At 43.1% G+C, this 12,066-nt stretch overlaps 1 protein-coding gene across 3 annotated transcripts in view; it reads left to right on the top strand.

Annotated features, from left to right (window-relative positions):
* PASD1 (PAS domain containing repressor 1) overlaps positions 1-12,066 on the top strand; it is a 34,913-nt gene that overhangs the window by 8,489 nt on the left and 14,358 nt on the right. For all 3 annotated transcript variants that reach the window (XM_083876286.1, XM_083876284.1, XM_083876285.1), the window contains 8 exons: positions 174-265; positions 2,046-2,135; positions 3,189-3,309; positions 4,572-4,685; positions 5,311-5,429; positions 6,523-6,605; positions 10,099-10,205; positions 11,504-11,651. In XM_083876286.1, the coding sequence (XP_083732412.1) occupies positions 174-265; positions 2,046-2,135; positions 3,189-3,309; positions 4,572-4,685; positions 5,311-5,429; positions 6,523-6,605; positions 10,099-10,205; positions 11,504-11,651 (874 nt within the window). The remainder of the gene's footprint in view (positions 1-173; positions 266-2,045; positions 2,136-3,188; positions 3,310-4,571; positions 4,686-5,310; positions 5,430-6,522; positions 6,606-10,098; positions 10,206-11,503; positions 11,652-12,066) is intronic.

The following is a 12,066-nucleotide window of genomic DNA, read 5'->3' as shown; positions in this document are numbered from 1 at the left end:
GTATCATGATGGTGTGGAAAATGACTGTTGCATGCAAGAAGGCTTTGTGTGAAAAATGATATGAGGATGATTCCTCTAACAGCCTCTTTAAAGAAACCTAGTGTTACTTGAAAATGAAAAAAAAATCCCAAGTAGCATGAGTCATGTTGCTTTTTTGATATTTTCTCTTTAAGAAATCACAGCACAGACAGAAGCCTGTCAGATTAGACAAGACTGGAAGCCTTCATTTCTTAGCAACGAGGAGTTCACCCAGTTGATGTTAGAGGTAAGAAGAAATTAAATAGATTAGTCAGAAATAATCAGTTCAGTGGAGTAGACCAGAGGTGTACAGTTCTTTTTCACCTGTAGGTCCCAATGTTAATGATTTCTGCTCTGCTGGCACATACAATACAAACCTGTCAGAGACCAGTGTTTTACTGAATGCTTTACAGACACAGAATTAAAAATAAGATTTCTTCCCCTTAAAGGTAAATGGCTTTTTGTTTGGCAATGAAGATTGGTTTGCCCCAGATTTGGCCTGGTGAGAGAGGAAAAAGAGAATTTCCTTTTCTCAGAAGAGCCGCTAGAGCTGGCTTTTTTTAGGAAAAAACTTGAAAGGACCTGAAAAAAGCGGAGCATCTCTCTTCCTCCCACATCCCATTAGCCAGGCAGCTCTGCCTGTGCTGCCTGTGCAGCTGCTGGCTGTGTGCTGCTGTCCTCCTGATGGGAGTGCTGCCTCTTCTGCTTGAATTGCCTTTAAGTGCATTCAGGAAAACAGCTCTTATACTCCCACCTCTGAAAATGCTTTGCCAATCTAGAAACATCCCCCAAGCCTTCATTTCTCCTCTTTTAAGGATGTGGCTCTGGGTTTGTGCTGCATGCTCCTGTGGCAGGGACATCTCCTGCCCTGCGTGGGCAGCTGCTGCTCTTTGCCCCACCAAAATCAGGGTGGATGCTGGGCTGAGCTGGGAGGTGCTGCTGTGTCTTAGTTACTCCTTTTCATCAGGATGTCATGACTCACCTCTCTGGAAAAGTCTGTTCATTCTTTCTGGGAATCTCTCTTGCCAAACAAGCTGGCTTGTTCCAGCTGAATCAAAACAAATTCCCCCCCTCAGACTGGAAGTGGTGGGGGAGAGCAAGCCCTGTAATAACTGCTGCCTTGCTGAACTCTGGTCCATTGAGCAGAAATCAGTGGTTTTTTCCTGAGAGGACTCAATTTGAGCAAAGGCAGAGCCTGGCAGTGAGGTGGGGGACATGGTGGATGCTGCATCTCTGGAGCTCAGCTGCAGAACAGCCTCAGTGTCTGTAGAAGAGCTGGCTTTGTCCACAGTGCTGACCAGCTACTGAACCTCCCAGATCTTGATGTTAGAGAAGAATAAGGACAGGCACTGGGTAAATGGTACAAGGAGGTATTGTGAGGAACAGGAAGAACACAACATCCAAGGAGAAAAGCACAGGCAGTGACTTAAAAGGGACAGAGAGCTTTAACTCTGGGACAGAAACCACTGTGAATGAGAAAGGGGAAACAAAACAAGCCTTAAAATTGTTTTGTCACTAACCTAACAAATCAGGTGCTTTAAGCAAAATAAATTAGGCTTTAGAACTTATTCATATTGTCCATTAACTGCTAAAATACATAAATTTTATAATTTGTCTTTCTCTGCTTATCCATCCATCAATCTATCCACAATGCTGGATTTGCCATGATGATATCTGACATCTCCTTACGCACTGACTTTGTTAACTATTGTGTAATTCAGAACACATAATGGAGTGACTGAAGTCAGCAGGATTGTGTGGGTGTTGAAATTCTAAGCATCACTGTCTCACTTCACATTAAATAAATACTCACTGAGTGAAAAATACAAGTCAATTTAATAATAATAAGGGTGAGAAAATAAGGATATAAAAAGAATGTTGAATTAGACAGCATGTGTAATTTTTATTTTTCCACACTGAACTGTCATTTCTTTGCTTAATTTCTGCTAGGTTTAAGCTAAACTATTTTAAGTTTTTCCCTTGCATAATGCTGTTTTGATTTTTTTTTCTTTTTCTATTATCATTAGGCACTAGATGGCTTTCTCATTGCTCTTACCACTGATGGGATTATTATTTATGTATCTGATAGTGTTTCATCTCTGCTAGGACACTTACCGGTAAGTTCTGACCAGTACATTGAAGGCTCATTCCCCTCCTGAATGTAAATCAGTCAATGCAGGGCTGGGAATTGGTTTTGTCCAACCAAAGAGGCAACTGACCGTGGGTGGGAGGTCAACCAACAAACTCTTGTGGAGTTTCTGAAGTTGCTGTGAATAACAGATTCTCTCCCAGGGTCTATGAGTTTGCTTAAAAAAATCCCCAACTGTGCAAAATCACTGTTCTCACAGCTCATCACATGGCTGTGCATCTAAAGGTCTGGGAGGTGTTTGACCCAGCAGGTTAATAGAAAATCTTATGGTTGTGAAATCCATGCTGAAGCTCTTCTTAGAGAATGTAAATGTTATTTCAGAACTGAATCTGTGCCCTTCAAATGACATTGAGTTTTTCTACTTTGAGTCCATATAGTCTTTAAGAACAAATGTGTGGCCTCAGGGAGAACTTCTAGAAACCAGTTAGTTGTCAGGAGCAGAAATTTCAGCTTGGCCCCTAAAAAAACATATTTCTCTTTATCTGGTGCCAAGCATGGAGCACCAAAGGATGCCCTATGTGAGGGCAAATCACCTGAATCTCACATGTGCAAAGAACAAATCTGTGCTGACATTTTGGTAGAACCCCTTTAGTCAGGATGTGTGGGTTGATGAGCACTGAATCACTTGTGGGTCAAGCTGATTTTTCCAGATGTTCAGCCCAGAAGACAAATGGAGGATGTGGGGAGAGCTCTCCCTCTTCTGTGTCATGCTTTCAAAGAAAAATGTTTCACTTCTCATCATGTTATATTCCTGTGGTCCCAGGGTTTCTTCTCCATCCTAAATCTGTCTGAACTGAAGGGCAACCTTTGGGACTCATCCAACCTTTTACCAATAGATAGTAATCCTGGGGTAAGATAGTTTGAGGGTTATGTTCTGCCCTAGATCCATCTGCACAATGACTGGGTTTCCTTGTCTTGGCCATCCAGACCAGCAGCATCTGTGCTCTGCTAAGGGGTGAAAAGGCATGTTGGTTGTATCAGGCTGTACTGCTGAACATGACAAAGCATTCTTTTGTATCAGTCAGATTTGGTGGACCAAAATATATTAAACTTTCTGCCTGAGGGGGAGCAGAGCGAGGTGTACAAGCTCCTTTCCCCACACGTGCTCATGACAGATCCTGTTGCAGCTGATTTCCTCAATGGTAAGGAAATTTCCTCTGCTCTTGTCTGTCGGTCAGAGAAGTTTGCCAAAAGTAAAGAGCTCCTGGAGAGGTCTGCACAGAGCTCTCCAGCTGCTTAATGCTCTTGCCTGCCACTTCTGCTTTGCTGCATTTGTGGGTTTTAGTGCATCACAGCTCCAGTGTTCCTGTGTGCTCCCAGTACTTGCTCTTTGATTAGGACAGTGTTTGTTTTGCCACCTGCTTTGCCCCTTGGATGGTAGATGCTTTTCACAAGGGGGGATGCTAGACTAAGCCTGAGAAAGGAGTGAGGGCTCAAAGGAAAAAAAATTGAGAAATCCCAGTTTTGGCAGAGCCATTATTCCTTAAGAAGCTTTCATGTCTCAGGACACAAGAGAAACCCAAATATAACTTAAACAAGAGCCTTTCTACCTGACTAGTCTATCTGGATCTGTACTGCTGGCTGCTGTCCCATGTCCCTTTCCCACAGAAAACGTCCCCCAGGACCAGAGCAGGCAGCAGCATCTTCCCAGCACCTGTGTTCCATTGAGCCTGTGCTGAGCCCCTTTCCCAGTGGGTCTGGCAAGGCCAGGAGGAGCTCTGGGCTCCCCTCCCTGCTGCTCCAAAAGCATCAGTGGGAGCTGAGCAGCCTGATGAGGCTCTGAGCACCCTGATGAGGCTCTGAGCAGCCTGATGAGGCTCTAAACAGCCTGGTGATGATGCACTGAGCAGGATGATGGTGCTCTGAGCAGTTTAATGATGCTCTGAGCACCCTGATGATGCTCTGCCCTGGGGGTGGTTTCCCTCTGGCTGAAAACCGTATGGTTTAATCCATTGAGTTCAAACTTGGGGCAGAAAACTGGATTTTAGAGCTTGGCACAGTGCCTTCCCCTGTTAATGGGAAGGCTTAGGGTGAGTTCAGTGCCCTGTGGGTCCAAGTCCTAGGACCAGAGCAGAGTACTGCAATACCATGGAAATGTATGAAATCCTCCATCCAGGAGGTCAGGGGAAAATCCTGCTGACCAGTACAGCCAGGGCTTCCCCTCAGCTTATTGGGGTGATTGCAAAGACAAGAAAAAAGGGTGATAATACATTTCCTTAAGCAGAAACAGTTGATAATTGCTCCCAGTAGTCATATATTTACTTCTGGGTATCAGAAGCTCCCCAGCAGGGTTTGCTCAGATACCACAGCAGCAGGGTTGGCAGATAAATTAAATATGTGAGCGAGGTAAAGTGCAGACTTCTAATAACATTGTCTGTGTCTCCCTTTCTTTCTCTCATTTCAGTGGAAAAACAAATAGAGTTTTGTTGCCATTTAGCAAGAGGCAGCTTAGATCCAAATGAACCCCTGATGTATGAATATGTGAAATTTGTAGTGGATTTTAAATATTTTACTCATGGTAAGTTACTGTTCCAGCTTATCTTTGCCTCACCACCTCTCTCCTTTAAATTGTCTTGATCTGTAGCATCTTAAAGGCTCTATTTCTGCTAAAAATGCCCCTCAATTGTCAGGGATGGAATGAGCTGTGCATACACTGGATGTATTTTTCATACAAAAGTGGTGGGAACTCTGTTGATCAGAAGAATGCCCGCTCCTGCAAAGCTGACACCAGACTGAAAATGCCTCTGTTTGACCCACTGCCAATTGTAAAATTGAAACAGCCAGTAAAATACAGTATTCTCTTTCACTCGTGGCAGTGAAATGACACTTTACAGAGATCAAATACTTTGAGGTGCCTGTAAAATCCTGAACCTTGCAAATGTTGGCCTGGAGAAAGGCTGACTGCTGCTGCACACTGGGAGCTGCTCAGAGCTGTCTTACAAAGCTCCCCTGCATGCCACAGGTAGATGGTTACAGCTGTGAAACTTAAAGGGTCCTGCTGGAAATAAAATCAGTTTGGCATCACCCCGTGGGTAGGAGGAGTCTGTTGCTTGGGTTTCCTCAGTCACTGTACCTATCCTAAAAGAGGAAGAGAGCTCTCCTTCCTTCTCTTCTTCTAAAATAAATTGTCTGGTTGTTCCCAGTGCCTACACCCTCCTGTAATGGCTTTGAGTCAGCTATTGCACGAGCTTTCAGGTCAGCCACGGAGGAGCAGATCTGCCTGGTAGCCACTGTTCGTCTCGTCACGCCGCAGTTCCTAAAGGTGAGCTCTGGGTTCCTAAAGGTGAGCCCTGAGTCCTTAAAGGTGAGCTCTGAGTTTCTAAAGGGGAGCTTTGAGTCCTTACAGGTGAGCTCTGAGTTCCTAAAGGTGAGCTCTGTGCCCTGGGGCACTGCCAGCAGCAGGGTCAGCAGCACAGCTGGCTTGTGCACAGGATTGGCAGAGGAGAGAGGATGTGGCTGTGGCTGAGAGGTGACATTTTTGACAGAAAAAAGAGGGGGACCAGAAAAAAATTGACTCCTGGCAGTAAAAAAAACACACATTGAGCAATAAGTTTACTCAAGTTAACAGAGCAAACCAGAGTGTCACTATTTTTTCAAGCTCTTCAGAAAATACATTCTTACTCTTCACAAAGGCTTTTTTTTGAGAAGGCTGTGGTAATCCAGCAGATCCCCCTCCAGAAGGTGCACTCACCGAGCATCCCACACATGCACACGGATGTGTTTTGGGAAGGTGAGGTACAAAGCAGGAGCTGCTTTTGGGAAGAGGTGGTTTTGTGATGGGGTTGTCTCGGAGGTGGCAGCCTGGGGAGCTCTAGGATGAGGTGATTCCACTTGGGAATTTGCAGCCTTCAAAGGTGGGCATTCACCACTCCTTTGTGTAAGGAAGCCATCAGCATCTTGAAACATGGAAAATATGTGTCATGGGCTCTTTCTGCTGGTCTGTAAATGTCCCATGGCTGTGCACTGATGACAGGGATAACAACCCTACGTGCTGTTTGCCAAGAGGGCATTGGCCACCTCAGAGGCTGGACCTGGAGCTGTCATCCATATTCAAATACCAGGATTTGCAAAAAGCTGGGGAATTTTGCCTAGAGAGTGCAAGATAAGACTCTCTGACTGTTAATCCTAGCACTGAAATTCAGCTCAAGGTGAAACTATTCAGCCATATTTCATCAGTTCATGCATCTATAGAACAAGTTTTACACATTCCTTAGAGGAAAATAAGTCAAGTGCTTTAAAAGCCCTTTATTTTGCTATGGTTTATTATGTCAACAAGATGTATCCTAGGTTTTGATGGTGGGCTCCTTTTGTCATTTCATAGAATTAAATGTCTGAATGTGCCCTCTGTTTTGCAGGAGCTCTGCAATGTTGAAGAGCCATGTGAAGAATTTACATCAAGGCATAGTTTAGAATGGAAGTTTTTATTCTTGGACCACAGGTAAGAGATTTGGGCTTAGTCACTGAAGAATGAATAAATTGTAGTTTGAAAATAGAAAACTTTGTATACCTATTGCCTGAGATCCCAAATGGAATAGTTCTAATTAAATGCAACTCAGTAAGTAGCAGTACTCTGAACTTAGCTGTTAGGCATCCTTAAAAGCTTCACTGTTTTCCATATTTAAGGCAAGCAAGCAACCATGGAAAAATAGACATATTTAATGTCTAAATATTTCCATTTAGACATTAGGAAAATGTCTAATCTCCTAACCACGATAATAAGTCATTGAAAGTGAGCACTGTGGATCCCAGTACATTCTCTGTATTGTTTTAACTCCTCTGTTTTACAACTACAGCTCCCAGGAATCCTTCTAAACCTTTTGCTGTGTCATTAAACTTTAGACTTCACCTTGAGAAATGATAGAATTTCTAAAAACAAAATAAAAAAACAGTGGATTTTATTACTTAATTGTAGATTAGTTTTTGACAATGGAATATGGTGGGCTAGAATTCAGCTTGGTGAATGAAACAGACTGGAACCAGTTTTTTAAGCTGCTTAATTTAGGATTAATTTTCTTCAAAAGAAGCTGGAGGGTTTTATTCATGTTTTTGACTTCTCTGTATTTGACATATGTGCATAAGCACATTGCAAAATCCTACCCTTTTCATTATCCCCCTCCTTGTGAACTGTGCCAAGGTAGTCATTACTAAAAACAGAAGACTAGTAAATAAGGCTCTAAGGAAAAAAAAAAAATACTGGTAAGGAAAAAAAATCTAAATACCATCTGCACATTTAGAGCAAGAAAGAGAGAGAGCAAATAGAAATGAATAATAACTTTCATTTATATAGAACACGAGGTGTGGAGTGTGGAGGAACTGACCCTGTGACAGCCCTACAGCTGATCGTGGTGGTTTGGGACAGTCAGATAATTATTCATTCAGCTGAGATCTTGCTGGAGTGGCTTTGTTAGACTTTAATTGGCCTGTCTGATAATGCACATTTTTAGAATCAGCTGATTAAGATCTGTAAAAGAGCCCAAAGCCCCTCACGTCACTAATGAAGTGAGCTGCTTTTCCACAGGGCTGTCTCCCAGCAGCTCCTGTGAAAAAGGTGAGTAGGAGCTACTTTGAAACTTGTCAAAGAGTCTTTTGATCAATCTGGGTTATGACTCAGAGAGGAATCTCTGTGCTGGGTGCTTGCAGACACTCCAGTCCCACTGATATCCCCAGCGAGGAATCCATTGTTGCTGAGAGGAAATTAGGATGATGCAGATGATGAGGCAGAGTTTGTGACAGCCCCAGATGCAAGCAGTGAGCTCAGACCCAAGAATGAGCAGGAGATGTGGGAGATGTCTCATTTAGTCACTGATTCCAAGCTCTCCCCAGTACAGCCTGCAAGACACTGGGAGATGTTGCTGTTTCTTGCTGATTTGCCACAGGCTGCCCCACACTGGGGTGTGCCAGCAGCAGGGGCAGAGGGCACACAGCAGGAGCTATCAAACTATCCTTTGCTGTCATGATCACAATTCAAATCAGAGTAAAGATAAAAGCATTCCACAGATCTGGCTAAAGATGAGAAAAATAGGAAAAATCTGTATTCTGGGTTTATATGTAAATATGTGTAGAGGAAGAAAAACCCATCAACTTCGATAACGATCTGTTTCTCTTCTGCATTGTGGTGCTGTTCTTATTTTCCCTTCATTTATTAAAAGACTGCACCCAAAAGGCTCTCTAAAGGCTGTGCATTCCCATTTGCACAGCAAGTTGCAGATCTCAAGGCTGAAACTTAAGCTAACAAGACACTTTTAAATTGCTCCACAAGGCATCTCCTTGTTAAATGACAGATGAGAAGCATTTTGTGGTTGCTTTCTCTTATGAAGAGCTCTGGTGATACTCAGGAAAGCATAATACTTTCCTGATCAGCTTAAATGTTTATCTGATGTGCATCTGAAAGACATTATTGTCTTGAATATAAGCATGTCATTAAAAATAGGAGAAACAGTCATGCATCCTGCCAAAGGGACAGCAAGGAAGGACAGTTTAGTAAATACATGTATTATCATCATTAACAGAAATCTGGGTCACATAAGGAAAAGGAACAGAGTGCTATGAAAAGTTACTTGAACAAATAAAGCTGTGTTGTGGCAGAGAGCACTGTGTGCTCAGCTCTGTTTTCAAGGGATTTGCTGTCCCTTGTGCTGGGGCTCAGCAGCTCCTGCTCACACCTTGCTCCTCCTGGCACTGCTGCTGAGCAGATCCTTGGATTGTCTTTCTCCCCCCATTTCCCATTTGGGAGCTTACAGACCTGCCTGGGCTCTCTGTGGCTGAATAACCTGTGTCCACTTTGTCAACAGGAAAATCTGGTGCTGGGTGGCTCAGCCAAGAGAGAACTCCACACAGTAATAACCAAAAAAACTCAGTTTGGATGACAGATCCATCCAAACTCACGTGTTATACACTGAAATAACTTTTTCCTTATAGGCTTGGGCCACTTTATGGCCTTCTTCCTTTAGAGCACTCAGCTTGTCAGGAGAGGGGCAGCAGGAGGGGCAGGTTTGATAGGCACCATCACCTTCAGCCTGCCCCATTTTGAGTTATTTACCATTTTGCCCTATTCCTGGGCAGGAATATCAGGTGGAGCCACATTAGCACAGCTCCTGCCTCCCTGAGTGTCTGAGTTGGTGCAGGCAGGAGTGTACCTGAGTGCTGGGAGATGGACAGTGACGTGCTGATACAGGGAGCAGTAGTTTTCTCCCTCAACATTTCAGTGTTGTTTCATCTGCTTTAAAAAAATCTCACATTTTGCTTAGAAAAAGGAAAATCTAGAATTGATAGGAGAATAGTGAGGTAAGTCATTGCAATGTGCCTATCTAAATACTTCACCAATTCCTTCTCTACCAACCAAAGCAAAACCAGCCCTAAATCAGCCCCTATTGCTGTCAGTGCTACCAGCACAGAAAGGTTTGTTTGCCATAGTTTCCCAAGCTTTTCCAGGGGAGCAGTTACTTTTTCCCAAGCTGGTCCTGACACACACACACTGCAGCTTCCCACTTATCCTCTCTCCTACAGTCACTACCCAGATGACACTTACATCCAACCTACTGGATAATTTTACTCCAGCTCCAAGTAGTTATGTGCAGGATCAGCCACAGCGTTTGTCAGGCTGTGTCTCACAAGCATCCTTAATGAATTGAGTCACTCACATATGTACATGCCTTTCTCTACACCCACATAATGAATAGGCTGTGAAACAGTAAACACACACCTTTTCATTTTCTCAATTTTTACCTCCTCCTCGCTGTCGGGTGGTTGGTTGGTTGTTTTTTTTTTTTTTTTGTATATAAAAATACATCACTGCCTATATGAAAATCCACTCCAGATTTCCCTGCCAAGTGAATGAACAAGGTGTTTATTGCTGGTATCACACCTTATCTGCCAGGATGTCAAAAGCATCAAGTTTTTTGCTCACTGCCTGACCTTTGCTTCCTTTCTAGGGCTCCACCTATTATAGGATATTTACCCTTTGAGGTTCTGGGAACATCGGGGTATGATTATTACCATGCAGATGACCTGGAGCTTCTTGCTAGGTGCCATGAACACTGTAAGTTGCCCTTCCTCTGCAGTGTGTCTGTCTCTGATTTCCTTTGTCATTTGAGCAAAACTTTTTACTGTCATTGCCAAAGGCTCTTCTTCAGGGGCACGTGGGAGCTCTCCCTTCCCGTGACAGACTGTCACTGCTGACACCTGGGAGGATGAAATCTGTAGGGTTCAGTCAGATCAGGAGCTGTTTGTGTAGGTTTCATAAATTGTTTGAGCACAGGTTGCCTCAGAGTGAAATGAGATTAAAAGGTTGGGAGTCAGAGCTATCCCCTCTCTGCCCTACAAGTTTTGTTGGTTTGTCACAGTCCTTGCCATTCCCCTGGGCTCAGGAGTTAGCCAGGAGGTGCAGCTCACCAAAACACCTTCTGAGAGCATCATTTGGATCACTTGCCTGTGCAATTAGGTGTTGTGAACCTCACTCACTCATTAGGAAAATGCTTCTGGAGATTCAGAATCATTTTACATACAAAAGTAGTGAACACAGTTTTCCTGTGGGTGAAGGTGGCTCATGTTTGGTGACCTGAAAGGAAAACAACAAAGCAGAAGAGTCAAGTTCAGGTTCAGGCTAATGTGTGAATACCAAAGTAGGTCCATGAAGTTTATTTTCATGCAAGGAGGAATAGTGTGGCCTGTTGAAGCCAGGGCAGACATCTTCCCTCCTGTCAAGTGAAATGAGTTTGTTTAAAGCACGTTTGTATTTTACTTTGCATTAATTGTGGGTACTTTAAGTGAGCATGTTTTATTTTGTTCCAGCAGTCTGGAACAATTAGTGTGGTTATTTAACATAGTTCCCCTCATTATTTTCCAGTTGTATTACTGCACCTGGGATTTTTCTGGACATAGCCTGATAAAATACACCAGGTTGGAGTAGGCCAGGTCTTGGAAGAAAACTCTCAGTTAAAACTCCACTATGTTCTTGTTTTGTGCCATTTTAAGGATTCTTATTTCACGTCTTCAGTCTTTGAAATGCATTATCATGTACTTATAAAAGGCAAAGAATTTGTTTAATTAATGTTATTTATGCTAATTACAGGGAGCCCATAAGTTATAAGAATGTAGCTAGTTATTTGGTTATTCCAGTTATAAGAGAAATCTCAAAATAGCAAAGGGAACTCCTGAAAATCAGCAGGAATGACCCCAAACAAGAGCTGAGTACCTGGTTGTGCATCATCTGTCTTGTTTATAAAGCTCATTTTAGCACTGCCTCAGTCTGGGAGAGGGGCTGAGTGATTTTTCTAATCGCCTTTGCACCATAAAATCCCTGTTTGCTATAAATTCCTTTCTCTTTCTGTGTAACAGTGATGCAGTTTGGAAAAGGCAAGTCCTGTTACTACCGGTTCCTGACCAAAGGGCAGCAGTGGATCTGGCTGCAGACACACTACTACATCACCTACCACCAGTGGAACTCCAAGCCTGAGTTCATCGTTTGCACTCACCTGGTGGTCAGGTAGGAGCAAGCACCAAACTCCTCCCAGTGTGTGTCATGTCTCAGGGCTCAGCCTTTGCTTTTTCTGGTTCTGTTTCATGATAACCAAAAATTTCCTGTGCCAACTGACACACTAAAATGATATGTAATTCCATGAAGCTATCCTGACAGGGAATATGTGGTTTATTTACCTATCTTTTTCTTTTTTTTTTTTTTTTTTTTTTTTTTTTTTTTTTTTTTTTTTTTGGCAACTGAGCCAAAAGTCTGGAAGCCACCTTTGGCCAAATCTCATAGTGTGTTACATTCCCCTTTTGTCCCTAGAGCCGACACGGCCTTAGAAAAAAATTAAAGCTGTTGGGAATCAGACATCTTTCTGGGCATGAATGAGATCATGTAACTCCTACAAGACCTTTTGATCAGAGCTTTAAATATTTGT

This window comes from Zosterops lateralis (assembly GCF_965231275.1).
Source record: "Zosterops lateralis genome assembly, chromosome: 21".
NCBI lineage: Eukaryota > Metazoa > Chordata > Aves > Passeriformes > Zosteropidae > Zosterops > Zosterops lateralis.
The sequence above is the reverse complement of the archived record's forward strand: the minus strand, read 5'-3'. Positions and strand labels throughout refer to the sequence as shown.